This window comes from Chiloscyllium plagiosum, unplaced genomic scaffold, assembly GCF_037043375.1.
Source record: "Chiloscyllium plagiosum isolate Xiang-an unplaced genomic scaffold, Cpla_swu_hap1 HiC_scaffold_25, whole genome shotgun sequence".
Classification (NCBI taxonomy): Eukaryota; Metazoa; Chordata; class Chondrichthyes; order Orectolobiformes; family Hemiscylliidae; genus Chiloscyllium; species Chiloscyllium plagiosum.
Window position 1 is genome coordinate 57,643,391 of NW_028270163.1, and position 16,848 is coordinate 57,660,238.

General features: G+C 51.7%; 1 protein-coding gene across 2 annotated transcripts in view; it reads right to left on the minus strand.

Annotated features, from left to right (window-relative positions):
• Window positions 1-16,848, minus strand: part of ca10a (carbonic anhydrase 10 (inactive)a) — a 723,416-nt gene that overhangs the window by 184,559 nt on the left and 522,009 nt on the right. For both annotated transcript variants that reach the window (XM_088000831.1, XM_088000832.1), the window contains exon 7: window positions 5,892-6,046. In XM_088000831.1, coding sequence (XP_087856957.1) covers window positions 5,892-6,046 — 155 coding nt within the window. The remainder of the gene's footprint in view (window positions 1-5,891; window positions 6,047-16,848) is intronic.

Sequence of the window (16,848 nt, forward strand, 5' to 3'; positions counted from 1 at the left end):
CAGACACAAACACACACAAACAGACATAGGCACACACACACACAGACATATACACAGACACACACACAGACACACACACAGACACAGGCACACAGACACAAACAAACACACAGACACACACGCAGACACACACAGACACACATACAGACACACGCAGACACACACAGACACAGACACAGACACACGCAGATACACACACAGACAGATACACACACAGACACACACACAGACACAGGCACACAGACACAAACACACAGACACAGGCACACAGACACAAACACACACACGCAGACACACACAGACACACACAGACACAGACACAGACACATGCAGATACACACACAGACACATGCAGACACACAGACACACACAGATGCACACAGGCACACAGACACAAACACACAGACACACGCAGACACACACAGACAGACACAGACACACACAGACACACGCAGACACACATAGACACAGACACACGCAGACACACACACAGACACACGCAGACACACAGACACACACAGACACACACACAGACACAGACACACAAACAGGCACACACGCAGACACACTCACAGACACAGACACACACAGACAGAAACATACACAAACAGACACAGGCACACACACAGACACAGACACAAACACACACACACAGACACACAGGCTAAAACACACACAGACACAAACACACAAACAGACACAGACACACACACACAGACACATACACAGAGACACACACACACAGATACACACACAGACACATACATATACACACACACACACACACACACACACAGGCAGACATGCAGACACACACAGACACACACACACATACACAGACACACAAACAGGCACACACGCAGACACACTCACAGACACAGACACACACAGACAGAAACATACACAAACAGACACAGGCACACACACAGACACAGACACAAACACACACAGACACAGACACACACAGACACATACAGGCACATATGCAGACACACACAGACACAAACACTCACACACACAGACACAAACACTCACACACAGACACACACAGACACACATGCATACACACACACACACAGACACACAGGCTAAAACACACAGAGACACAAACACACACAAACAGACACAGGCACACACGCACAGACACAGACATACACACACACAGACACAGACACACACAGACACATACAGGCACATATGCAGACACACACAGACACAAACACTCACACACACAGACACAAACACTCACACACAGACACACACAGACACACATGCATACACACACACACACAGACAAAAACAGGCACAGACATACAGACATACACACACACACAGACACATACGCAGACACACTGACACATAGACAGACACACACAGACACACAGATACAGACACACAGACACAAACACTCACACACAGACACACACGCAGACACAAACACACACAGACACACAGACATAGACACACGCAGACACACAAAGAGACACATACAGACACAGACACACAGACACAGACACACGCAGACAAAGACATACACACAGACGCACAAGCAGACACACACACAGGCACAGACACATACAGACACACAGACACAGACATACACGCAGACACACACAGACACAAACACTCACACACAGACACACACACAGTCACACACACAGACACACACACAGACACAAACACACACAGACACAAACACACACAAACAGACATAGGCACACACACACAGACATATACACAGACACACACACAGACACACACACAGACACAGGCACACAGACACAAACAAACACACAGACACACACACGCAGACACACACAGACACACATACAGACACACGCAGACACACACAGACACAGACACAAACAAACACACAGACACACACACGCAGACACACACAGACACACATACAGACACACGCAGACACACACAGACACAGACACAGACACACGCAGATACACACACAGACAGATACACACACAGACACACACACAGATACAGGCACACAGACACAAACACACAGACACAGGCACACAGACACAAACACACACACGCAGACACACACAGACACACACAGACACACACAGACATAGACACAGACACATGCAGATACACACACAGACACATGCAGACACACAGACACACACAGATGCACACAGGCACACAGACACAAACACACAGACACACGCAGACACACACAGACAGACACAGACACACATAGACACAGACACACGCAGACACACACACAGACACATGCAGACACACAGACACACACAGACACACATACAGACACAGACACACACAGACGCACACACAGACACAGACACAGACACGCACACACAAATAGACACACTCAAACACATCAGACACACAGATACACAGACAGATGCACACACAGACACACACACACACACATACACACACAGGCACACACAGACACACACACACACACAGGCACACACAGACACACATGCACATAGACACATACGCAGACACACATAGAAACACACACAGAAACACGCTCAGACACACACAGAGACACAGACACACACGCAGAAATACAGAGATACAGACACACACACAGATACACACACAGATACACACAGACACACACAGACACACACACAGACACACCCAGACACACACACACACACACACACAGCCACACGCACATACACACGCACAGACACACATACACAGACACAAACACAGACACACACAGACACAAACACAGACACACAGACACACAGACACACGCTGACAGACACTCAGACACATACACAGACACACACACTCACACAGACACAGACACACGCAGATACAGACATACACGCAGACACACATAGAGACACACACAGACACACGCAGACAAAGACATACACGCAGGCACACACAGAGACACAGACACAGACACACACACACAGACATAGACACACACAGACATAGACACCCACAGACACACACGCAGACACACACAGATGCACAAACAGACACACACACAGACACAGACACATACAGACACACACTGACACACACAGACCCAGACATACATGCAGACACACACAGGCACAAACACTCACACACAGACACACACACAGTCACACACACAGAGACAGACACAGAGACAGACACAGACAGACACACACAAAGACACAAACACACACACAGACATACACTCACCCACACAGACTAAGACACACACACACAGACACAAACACACACAGACACACACAGACACAGGCACACACACACACACACAGACACAAACACTCACACACAGACACACAGAGACACATATGCAGACAAACACACACACAGACACACACAGACACTGACACAAACAGGTACAGGCACACAGACACAAACACACACACAGACACACACACATACACACACACAGACACATGCAGACACGCACACAGACACACACAGAGACTAAGACATACACAGACACAGACACGCACACACACATAGACACACACACACATCAGGCACACAGACAGACGCACATACAGACACACACGGGCACACACAGACACAGACACACACACGCAAACACACACAGAGGCAAACACAGACAGACACATACACAGACACACACAGAGACACAGACACACACACAGAAATACAGAGATACCGACACACACACAGACACAGACACACACAGACACAGACACACACGCAGACACAAACACAGACCCCTACACACAGAGACACACACACACTCGCAAAGACACACTCAGACACGCACACAGACACACACACACACACACGCAGACAGACACACACACTGATACACACACAGACACACGCAGACAGACACACACACAGACACACACTCAGACACACACACACACAGATACACACACAGACACACGCAGATAGACACACAAACACAGACACACACACAGGCACATGCACAGACACAGACACACAAACACAGACACACAGACACAAACACAGACACACACACACACAGACACACACACACACACACACACAGACACTCAGACACAGACACACGCAGACACAGACATACACGCAGACACACACAGACACAGACACACGCAGACAAAGACATACACGCAGACACACACAGAGACACACACACACAGACACACACGCAGACACACACACTCAGGCACACGCACACAAACACAGACACACACGCAGACACACATGCAGACACACACAGACGCACAAACAGACACACACACAGACACAGACACATACAGACACACACACAGATACACACAGACACAGACATATAGGCAGACACACACAGACACACACAGAGTCACACACACAGACACATACAGACACACGCAGACAGACACACGCACAGACACATGCAGACACACGCAGACAGACACACACACAGATACATACACAGACGTGCACACACACAGGCACACACACAGACACACGCAGACAGACACACACAGATACACACACAGACACACACAGACACAGACACACAGACAGACACACGCAGACAAAGACATACACGCAGACACACACAGAGACACACAAACACAGACACACACGCAGACACACACACTCAGACACACGCACACAAACACAGACACACACGCAGACACACATGCAGACACACACAGACGCACAAACAGACACACACACAGACACAGACACATACAGACACACACACAGACACACACAGACATATAGGCAGACACACACAGACACACACACAGTCACACACACAGACACATACAGACACACGCAGGCAGACACATGCACAGACACATGCAGACACACGCAGACAGACACACACACAGATACATACACAGACGCGCACACACACAGGCACACACACAGACACACGCAGACAGACACACACAGATACACATGCAGACACACACACTCAGACACACGCACACAAACACAGACACACACGCAGACACACATGCAGACACACACACAGACGCACAAACAGACACACACACAGACACACACAGAACAGACATATAGGCAGACACACAGAGACACACACACAGTCACACACACAGACACATACAGACACACGCAGACAGACACACGCACAGACACATGCAGACACACGCAGACAGACACACACACAGATACATACACAGACGCACACACGCAGGCACACACACAGACACACGCAGACAGACACACACAGATACACACACAGACACACACAGACACAGACACACAGACAGACACACGCAGACACACACACAGTCACACACACAGACACACGCAGACAGACACACGCACAGACACATGCAGACACACGCAGACAGACACACACAGATACATACACAGACGCGCACACACACAGGCACACACACAGACACACGCAGACAGACACACACAGATACACACACAGACACACAGACACACGCACAGACACAAACACAGACACACACACAGACACATACACAGACACACGCACAGACACACACACACAGACACAATCACAGACACACACACACAGACACACACAAATACACACACAGACACACACACACACATACGCTCAGACACACACACACATGCACAAACACAGACACACACAGACACACGCACAGACACACACACAGACACATACATAGACACCCACACAGACACACACACACAGACACACACAGACACACACAAACAGACACACATACAGGCACGCACAGACACACACACAGATACACACACAGACACACACAGATACAGACACACACATACAGACACGCACACACACATTGACACACTCACAGACATCAGACACACACACAGCCACACGCAGACACACACACAAATACACACATGGACGGACAGACGGACAGGGCGAATTGCCGATGGCTGAAGTAAAAAGGCCCAGTGGGATGAGAGTGAGACAGAAGGCTGTTTACCTGCATCCGGGTGACATAGATGGGTTTGTTCATGATGATCCAGGTCACCGTTTCATGGCAGGGTGGGACGGTCATCGAGCCCTCGTACGTGATAAAGCTGGGAGTCTCAGGATACACGGCCTCGAGGTTTAAACCCTGCAGTAAATACGCATCATCTACAAAACAAGCAGACAGCGCGGTCACAACCAGAGTTACACGGAGTCGGTGTTACATGGAGTCGGTGTTACACGGAGTCGGTGTTACACGGAGTCAGAGTTACACGGAGTCAGAGTTAAACGGAGTCAGTGTTACACGGAGTCGGAGTTACACGGAGACGGTGTTACACGGAGTCAGAGCTACACGGAGTCAGAGTTACACGGAGTCGGTGTTACACGGAGTCAGAGTTACACGGAGTCGGAGTTACACGGAGTCGGTGTTACACGGAGTCAGAGTTACACGGAGTCGGAGTTACACGGAGTCGGTGTTACACGGAGTCAGAGCTACACGGAGTCGGTGTTACACGGAGTCAGAGTTACACGGAGTCGGTGTTACACGGAGTCGGTGTTACACGGAGTCGGTGTTACACGGAGTCAGAGTTACACGGAGTCGTTGTTACACGGAGACAGAGTTACACGGAGTCAGAGTTACACGGAGTCAGAGTTACACGGAGTCGTTGTTACACGGAGTCAGAGTTACACGGAGTCAGAGTTACACGGAGTCAGAGTTACACGGAGTCGGAGTTACACGGAGTCGGTGTTACACGGAGTCAGAGTTACACGGAGTCAGAGTTACACGGAGTCAGAGTTACACGGAGTCGGAGTTACACGGAGTCGGAGTTACACGGAGTCGGTGTTACACGGAGTCAGAGTTACACGGAGTCGGAGTTACACGGAGTCGGAGTTACACGGAGTCGGTGTTACACGGAGTCGGAGTTACACGGAGTCGGTGTTACACGGAGTCAGAGTTACACGGAGTCAGAGTTACACGGAGTCAGAGTTACACGGAGTCGGAGTTACACGGAGTCGGTGTTACACGGAGTCAGAGTTACACGGAGTCGGAGTTACACGGAGTCGGTGTTACACGGAGTCGGTGTTACACGGAGTCGGTGTTACACGGAGTCGGCGTTACACGGAGTCGGAGTTACACGGAGTCGGAGTTACACGGAGTCGGTGTTACACGGAGTCGGAGTTACACGGAGTCGGTGTTACACGGAGTCGGTGTTACACGGAGTCGGTGTTACACGGAGTCGGCGTTACACGGAGTCGGAGTTACACGGAGTCGGAGTTACACGGAGTCGGAGTTACACGGAGTCGGTGTTACACGGAGTCAGAGTTACACGGAGTCGGTGTTACACGGAGTCAGAGTTACACGGAGTCGGTGTTACACGGAGTCGGAGTTACACGGAGTCGGTGTTACACGGAGTCAGAGTTACACAGAGTCGGTGTTACACGGAGTCGGTGTTACACGGAGTCAGAGTTACACGGAGTCGGTGTTACACGGAGTCAGAGTTACACGGAGTCACTGTTACACGGAGACGGTGTTACACGGAGTCAGAGTTACACGGAGTCGGTGTTACACGGAGTCGGAGTTACACGGAATCAGAGTTACACGGAGTCGGTGTTACACGGAGTCGGAGTTACACGGATTCGGTGTTACACGGAGTCGGTGTGACACGGAGTCAGTGTGACACGGAGTCGGAGTTACACGGAGTCGGTGTTACACGGAGTCGGTGTTACACGGAGTCGGTGTTACACGGAGTTGGAGTTACACGGAGTCGGTGTTACACGGAGTCGGTGTTACACGGAGTCGGTGTTACATGGAGTCGGAGTTACACGGAGTTGGAGTTACACGGAGTCGGTGTTACACGGAGTCAGTGTTACACGGAGTCGGTGTTACACGGAGTCGGTGTTACACGGAGTCAGTGTTACACGGAGTCGGTGTTACACGGAGTCGGTGTTACACGGAGTCAGAGTTACACGGAGTCGGACTTACACAGAGTCGGAGTTACACGGAGTCAGAGTTACACGGAGTCGGAGTTACACGGAGTCTGTGTTACACGGAGTCGGTGTTACACGGAGTCAGAGTTACACGGAGTCGGTGTTACACGGAGTCAGTGTTACACGGAGTCGGAGTTACACGGAGTCGGAGTTACACGGAGTCGGAGTTACACGGAGTCGGTGTTACACAGATTCGGTGTTACACGGAGTCGGTGTTACACAGAGTCAGAGTTACACGGAGTCGGTGTTACACGGAGTCGGTGTTGCACGGAGTCGGTGTTGCACGGAGTCGGAGTTACACGGAGTCGGTGTTACACGGAGTCAGAGTTACACGGAGTCGGTGTTACACGGAGTCGGTGTTGCACGGAGTCGGTGTTGCACGGAGTCGGAGTTACACGGAGTCGGTGTTACACGGAGTCAGAGTTACACGGAGTCAGTGTTACACGGAGTCGGTGTTACATGGAGTCGGTGTTACACGGAGTCGGTGTTACACGGAGTCAGAGTTACACGGAGTCAGAGTTACACGGAGTCAGAGTTACACGGAGTCGGAGTTACACGGAGTCTGTGTTACACGGAGTCGGTGTTACACGGAGTCAGAGTTACACGGAGTTGGTGTTACACGGAGTCAGAGTTACACGGAGTCGGAGTTACACGGAGTCGGTGTTACACGGAGTCGGTGTTACATGGAGTCGGTGTTGCACGGAGTCAGAGTTACACGGAGTCTGTGTTACACGGAGTCGGTGTTACACGGAGTCGGTGTTACACGGAGTCGGTGTTACATGGAGTCGGTGTTACACGGAGTCAGAGTTACACGGAGTCTGTGTTACACGGAGTCGGAGTTACACGGAGTCGGAGTTACACGGAGTCGGAGTTACACGGAGTCGGTGTTACACGGAGTCAGAGTTACACGGAGTCTGTGTTACACGGAGTCGGAGTTACACGGAGTCAGAGTTACACGGAGTCGGTGTTACACGGAGTCGGTGTTGGACGGAGTCGGTGTTGCACGGAGTCGGAGTTACACGGAGTCGGTGTTACACGGAGTCAGAGTTACACGGAGTCGGTGTTACATGGAGTCGGTGTTACACGGAGTCGGTGTTACACGGAGTCAGAGTTACACGGAGTCAGAGTTACACGGAGTCAGAGTTACACGGAGTCGGAGTTACACGGAGTCTGTGTTACACGGAGTCGGTGTTACACGGAGTCAGAGTTACACGGAGTTGGTGTTACACGGAGTCAGAGTTACACGGAGTCGGAGTTACACGGAGTCGGTGTTACACGGAGTCGGTGTTACATGGAGTCGGTGTTGCACGGAGTCAGAGTTACACGGAGTCTGTGTTACACGGAGTCGGTGTTACACGGAGTCGGTGTTACACGGAGTCGGTGTTACACGGAGTCTGTGTTACACGGAGTCGGAGTTACACGGAGTCGGAGTTACACGGAGTCGGAGTTACACGGAGTCGGTGTTACACGGAGTCAGAGTTACACGGAGTCTGTGTTACACGGAGTCGGTGTTACACGGAGTCGGTGTTACACGGAGTCGGTGTTACATGGAGTCGGTGTTACACGGAGTCAGAGTTACACGGAGTCTGTGTTACACGGAGTCGGTGTTACACGGAGTCAGAGTTACACGGAGTCAGTGTTACACGGAGTCAGAGTTACACGGAGTCGGCGTTACATGGAGTCGGTGTTACACGGAGTCGGTGTTACACGGAGTCGGAGTTATACGGAGTCGGTGTTACACGGAGTTAGTGTTACACGGAGTCGGTGTTACACGGAGTCGGTGTTACACGGAGTCAGAGTTACACGGAGTCGGAGTTACACGGAGTCGGAGTTACACGGAGTCAGAGTTACACGGAGTCGGAGTTACACGGAGTCTGTGTTACACGGAGTCGGTGTTACACGGAGTCAGAGTTACACGGAGTCGGTGTTACATGGAGTCAGTGTTACACGGAGTCGGTGTTACACGGAGTCAGTGTTACACGGAGTCGGAGTTACACGGAGTCGGAGTTACACGGAGTCGGAGTTACACGGAGTCGGTGTTACACAGATTCGGTGTTACACGGAGTCGGTGTTGCACGGAGTCGGAGTTACACGGAGTCGGTGTTACACGGAGTCGGTGTTACACGGAGTCAGAGTTACACGGAGTCGGTGTTACACGGAGTCAGAGTTACACGGAGTCAGAGTTACACGGAGTCAGAGTTACACGGAGTCGGAGTTACACGGAGTCTGTGTTACACGGAGTCGGAGTTACACGGAGTCACTGTTACACGGAGTCGGTGTTACACGGAGTCAGAGTTACACGGAGTCGGAGTTACACGGAGTCTGTGTTACACGGAGTCGGTGTTACACGGAGTCAGAGTAACACGGAGTCGGTGTTACACGGAGTCAGTGTTACACGGAGTCGGAGTTACACGGAGTCGGAGTTACACGGAGTCGGAGTTACACGGAGTCGGTGTTACACAGATTCGGTGTTACACGGAGTTGGTGTTACACGGAGTCGGTGTTACACGGAGTCAGTGTTACACGGAGTCGGTGTTACACAGAGTCAGAGTTACACGGAGTCAGAGTTACACGGATTCAGAGTTACATGCAGTCGGTGTTACACGGAGTCAGAGTTACACGGTGTCAGTGTTACACGGAGTCGGAGTTACACGGAGTCGGCGTTACACGGAGTCGGTGTTACACGGAGTCGGTGTTACACGGAGTCGGTGTTACACGGAGTCAGTGTTACACGGAGTCGGAGTTATACGGAGTCGGTGTTACACGGAGTCAGTGTTACACGGAGTCGGAGTTACACGGAGTCGGTGTTACACGGAGTCGGTGTTACACGGAGTCGGTGTTACACGGAGTCGGTGTTACACGGAGTCAGAGTTACACGGAGTCGGAGTTACAAGTAGTCGGAGTTACACGGAGTCAGAGTCACACGGAGTCGGAGTTACACGGAGTCTGTGTTACACGGAGTCGGTGTTACACAGAGTCAGAGTTACACGGAGTCGGTGTTACACGGAGTCAGTGTTACACGGAGTCGGTGTTACACGGAGTTGGTGTTGCACGGAGTTGGTGTTACACGGAGTCGGTGTTACACGGAGTCGGAGTTACACGGAATCAGAGTTACACGGAGTCAGTGTTACACGGAGTCAGAGTTACACGGAGTCGGCGTTACATGGAGTCGGTGTTACACGGAGTCAGAGTTACACGGAGTCAGAGTTACACGGAGTCGGTGTTACACGGAGTCGGTGTTACACGGAGTCGGTGATACACGGAGTCGGTGTTACACGGAGTCGGAGTTACACGGAGTCGGAGTTACATGGAGTCAGCGTTACACGTAGTTGGCGTTACATTGAGTTGGTGTTACACGGAGTCAGAGTTACACGGAGTCAGAGTTACACGGAGTCAGAGTTACACGGAGTTGGTGTTACACGGAGTTGGCGTTACACGGAGTCAGAGTTACACGGAGTCAGAGTTACACGGAGTCAGAGTTACACGGAGTCGGTGTTACACGGTGTTGGTGTTACACGGAGTCGGTGTTACACGGAGTCAGAGTTACACGGAGTCAGAGTTACACGGAGTCAGAGTTACACGGAGTCGGTGTTACACGGAGTTGGTGTTACATGGAGTTGGCGTTACACGGAGTCGGAGTTACACGGAGTCAGAGTTACACGGAGTCAGAGTTACACGGAGTCGGTGTTACACGGTGTTGGTGTTACACGGAGTCGGTGTTACACGGAGTCAGAGTTACACGGAGTCAGAGTTACATGGAGTCGGTGTTACACGGAGTCGGTGTTACACGGAGTCACTGTTACACGGAGTCGGTGTTACACGGAGTCAGAGTTACACGGAGTCGGTGTTACACGGAGTTGGTGTTACACGGAGTCGGTGTTACACGGAGTCGGAGTAACACGGATTCGGTGTTACACGGAGTCGGTGTTACACGGATTCGGTGTCACACAGAGTCAGAGTTACACGGAGTCGGTGTTACACGGAGTCGGTGTTACACGGAGTCGTTGTTATATGGAGTCGGTGTTACACGGAGTCAGTGTTACACGGAGTCGGTGTTACACGGAGTCGGTGTTACACGGAGTCAGAGTTACACGGAGTCAGTGTCACACAGAGTCGGAGTTACACGGAGTCGGTGTTACACGGAGTCGGTGTTACACGGAGTCAGAGTTACACGGAGTCAGTGTCACACAGAGTCGGAGTTACACGGAGTCAGTGTCACACAGAGTCAGAGTTACACGGAGTCGGTGTTACACGGAGTCAGAGTTATACGGAGTCAGTGTTACACGGAGTCAGAGTTACACGGAGTCGGTGTTACACGGAGTCGGTGTTACACGGAGTCGGAGTTACACGGAGTCAGTGTTACACGGAGTCGGTGATGCACGGAGTCGGTGTTACACGGAGTCGGTGTTACACGGAGTCAGTGTTACACGGAGTCAGAGTTACACGGAGTCGGTGTTACACGGAGTCAGAGTTATACGGAGTCGGTGTTACACGGAGTCAGAGTTACACGGAGTCGGTGTTACACGGAGTCGGTGTTACACGGAGTCGGAGTTACACGGAGTCGGACTTACACGGAGTCAGCGTTACACGGACTCGGTGTTACACAGTCAGATTTACACGGAGTCAGAGTTACACGGAGTCGGTGTTACACGGAGTTGGTGTTACACGGAGTCAGAGTTACACGGATTCAGAGTTACACGGAGTCAGAGTTACATGGAGTCGGTGTTACACGGAGTCAGTGTTACACGGAGTCAGAGTTACACGGAGTCAGAGTTACACGGAGTTGGTGTTACACGGAGTCAGTGTTACACGGAGTCGGTGATGCACGGAGTCGGTGTTACACGGAGTCGGTGTTACACGGAGTCGGTGTTACACGGAGTCAGAGTTACATGGAGACAGAGTTACACGGAGTCAGAGTTACACGGAGTCAGATTTACACGGAGTCGGTGTTACACGGAGTCAGAGTTACACGGAGTCGGTGTTACACGGAGTCAGTGTTACACGGAGTCGGTGTTACATGGAGTCGGTGTTACACGGAGTGGGTGTTACACGGAGTCAGAGTTACATGGAGTCGGTGTTACACGTAGTCGGCGTTACACGGAGTCGGAGTTACACGGAGTCGGTGAGACACGGAGTCAGAGTTACACGGAGTCGGTGATACACGGAGTCAGTGTTACACGGAATCAGAGTTACACGGAATCGGAGATACACGTAGGCGGAATTACACGGAGTCGGTGTTACACGGAGTCGGGGTTACACGGATTTGGAGTTACACGGAGTCAGAGTTACACGGCGTCAGAGTTACATGGAGTCAGAGTTACACGGAGTCAGAGTTACACGGAGTCGGTGTTACACGGAGTCGGTGTTACACGGAGTCGGTGTTAGACGCAGTCGCTGTTACACGGAGTCGGTGTTACACGGAGTCGGTGTTACACGGAGTCGGTGTTAGACGCAGTCGCTGTTACACGGAGTCAGAGTTACACGGAGTCGGAGTTACACGGAGTCAGAGTTACACGGAGTCAGAGTTACACGGAGTCGGAGTTACACGGAGTCGGTGTTACACGGAGTTTGTGTTACACGGAGTCAGAGTTACACGGACTCGGAGTTTGACGGAGTCGGTGTTACATGGAGTCGGTGTTACATGGAGTCGGTGTTACACGGAGTCGGAGTTACACGGAGTCGGTGTTACACGGAGTCGGTGTTACACGGAGTCGGTGTTACACGGAGTCGGTGTTACACGGAGTCGGTGTTACACGGAGTCAGTGTCACACAGAGTCGGAGTTACACGGAGTCGGTGTTACATGGAGTCGGTGTTACACGGAGTCAGAGTTACACGGAGTCGGACTTACACGGAGTCAGCGTTACACGGAGTCGGAGTTACACGGAGTCGGACTTACACGGAGTCAGCGTTACACGGACTCGGTGTTACACAGTCAGATTTACACGGATTCAGAGTTACACGGAGTCGGTGTTACACGGAGTTGGTGTTACACGGAGTCAGAGTTACACGGAGTCGGTTTTACACGGAGTCAGTGTTACACGGAGTCAGAGTTACACGGAGTCGGTGTTACACGGAGTCGGTGTTACACGGAGTCGGAGTTACACGGAGTCGGACTTACACGGAGTCAGCGTTACACGGACTCGGTGTTACACAGTCAGATTTACACGGAGTCAGAGTTACACGGAGTCGGTGTTACACGGAGTTGGTGTTACACGGAGTCAGAGTTACACGGAGTCGGTTTTACACGGAGTCAGTGTTACACGGAGTCAGAGTTACACGGAGTCGGTGTTACATGGAGTCGGTGTTACACGGAGTCAGAGTTACACGGAGTCAGAGTTACACGGAGTCGGTGTTACACGGAGTTGGTGTTACACGGAGTCGGTGTTACACGGAGTCGGTGATGCACGGAGTCGGTGTTACACGGAGTCGGTGTTACACGGAGTCGGTGTTACACGGAGTCAGTGTTACACGGAGTCGGTGTTACATGGAGTCGGTGTTACATGGAGTCAGAGTTACACGGAGTCAGAGTTACACGGATTCAGAGTTACACGGAGTCAGAGTTACATGGAGTCGGTGTTACACGGAGTCAGTGTTACACGGAGTCAGAGTTACACGGAGTCGGTGATGCACGGAGTCGGTGTTACACGGAGTCGGTGTTACACGGAGTCGGTGTTACATGGAGTCGGTGTTACACGGAGTCAGTGTTACACGGAGTCGGTGATGCACGGAGTCGGTGTTACACGGAGTCGGTGTTACACGGAGTCAGTGTTACACGGAGTCGGTGTTACACAGAGTCAGAGTTACACGGAGTCAGAGTTACACGGATTCAGAGTTACATGCAGTCGGTGTTACACGGAGTCAGAGTTACATGGAGACAGAGTTACACGGAGTCAGAGTTACACGGAGTCAGAGTTACACGGAGTCGGTGTTACACGGAGTCAGTGTTACACGGAGTCGGTGTTACACGGAGTCGGAGTTACATGGAGACAGAGTTACACGGAGTCAGAGTTACACGGAGTCAGAGTTACACGGAGTCGGTGTTACACGGAGTCAGTGTTACACGGAGTCGGTGTTACACGGAGTCAGAGTTACACGGAGTCGGTTACACGGAGTCGGTGTTACACGGAGTCGGTGTTACATGGAGTCGGTGTTACACGGAGTCGGTGTTACACGGAGTGGGTGTTACACAGAGTCGGAGTTACACGGAGTCGGAGTTACACGGAGTCGGTGAGACACGGAGTCAGAGTTACACGGAGTCGGTGATACACGGAGTCAGTGTTACACGGAATCAGAGTTACACGGAATCGGAGATACACGTAGGCGGAATTACACGGAGTCGGTGTTACACGGGGTCGGGGTTACACGGATTTGGAGTTACACGGAGTCAGAGTTACACGGCGTCAGAGTTACACGGAGTCGGTGTTACACGGAGTCGGTGTTACACGGAGTTGGTGTTACACGGAGTCGGTGTTACACGGAGTCGCTGTTACACGGAGTCGGTGTTACACGGAGTCAGAGTTACTCGGAGTCAGAGTTACATGGAGTCGGTGTTACACGGAGTCGGTGTAACACGGAGTCAGAGTTACACGGAGTCGGTGAGACACGGAGTCAGAGTTACACGGAGTCGGTGATACACGGAGTCAGTGTTACACGGAATCAGAGTTACACGGAATCGGAGATACACGTAGGCGGAATTACACGGAGTCGGTGTTACACGGAGTCGGAGTTACACGGATTTGGAGTTACACGGAGTCGGAGTTACACGGAGTCAGAGTTACACGGAGTCGGTGTTACACGGAGTCGGAGTTACACGGAGTCGGTGTTACACGGAGTCAGAGTTACACGGAGTCAGAGTTACACGGAGTCAGAGTTACACGGAGTCAGAGTTACACGGAGTCGGTGTTAAACGGAGTCAGAGTTACACGGAGTCAGAGTTACACGGAGTCGGTGTTACATGGAGTCGGTGTTACACGGAGTCAGAGTTACACGGAGTCAGTGTTACACGGAGTCGGTGTTACACGGAGTCGGTGTTACACGGAGTCGGTGTTAAATGGAGTCAGAGTTGCACGGAGTCGGAGTTACACGGAGTTGGTGTTACACGGAGTCGGTGTTACACGGAGTCGGAGTTACACGGAGTCACTGTTACACGGAGTCGGTGTTACACGGAGTCAGAGTTACATGGAGTCGGTGTTACACAGAGTCGGAGTTACACGAAGTCAGAGTTACACGGAGTCGGTGTTACACGGAGTCGGAGTTACACGGATTCGGTGTTACACAGAGTCGGTGTGACACGGAGTCAGTGTGACACGGAGTCGGAGTTACACGGAGTCGGTGTTACTCGGAGTCGGTGTTACACGGAGTCAGTGTTACATGGAGTCGGAGTTACACGGAGTCGGCGTTACACGAAGTCGGTGTTACACGGAGTCGGTGTTACACGGAGTCGGTGTTACACGGAGTCGGAGTTACACGGAGTCGGTGTTACACGGAGTCAGTGTTACACGGAGTCGGAGTTACACGGAGTCGGTGTTACACGAAGTCGGTGTTACACGGAGTCGGTGTTACACGGAGTCGGTGTTACACGGAGTCGGAGTTACACGGAGTCGGTGTTACACGGAGTCAGTGTTACACGGAGTCGGAGTTATACGGAGTCGGTGTTACACGGAGTCAGTGTTACACGGAGTCGGAGTTACACGGAGTTGGTGTTACACGGAGTCGGTGTTACACGGAGTCAGAGTTACACGGAGTCAGAGTTACACGGAGTCGGAGTTACACGGAGTCAGAGTTACACGGAGTCAGAGTTACACGGAGTCGGTGTTACACGGAGTCGGTGTTACACGGAGTCAGTGTTACACGGAGTCGGAGTTACACGGAGTCGGTGTTACACGGAGACGGTGTTACACGGAGTCGGAGTTACACGGAGTCAGTGTTACACGGAGTCGGTGTTACACGGATTCGGTGTTACACGCAGTCAGAGTTACAC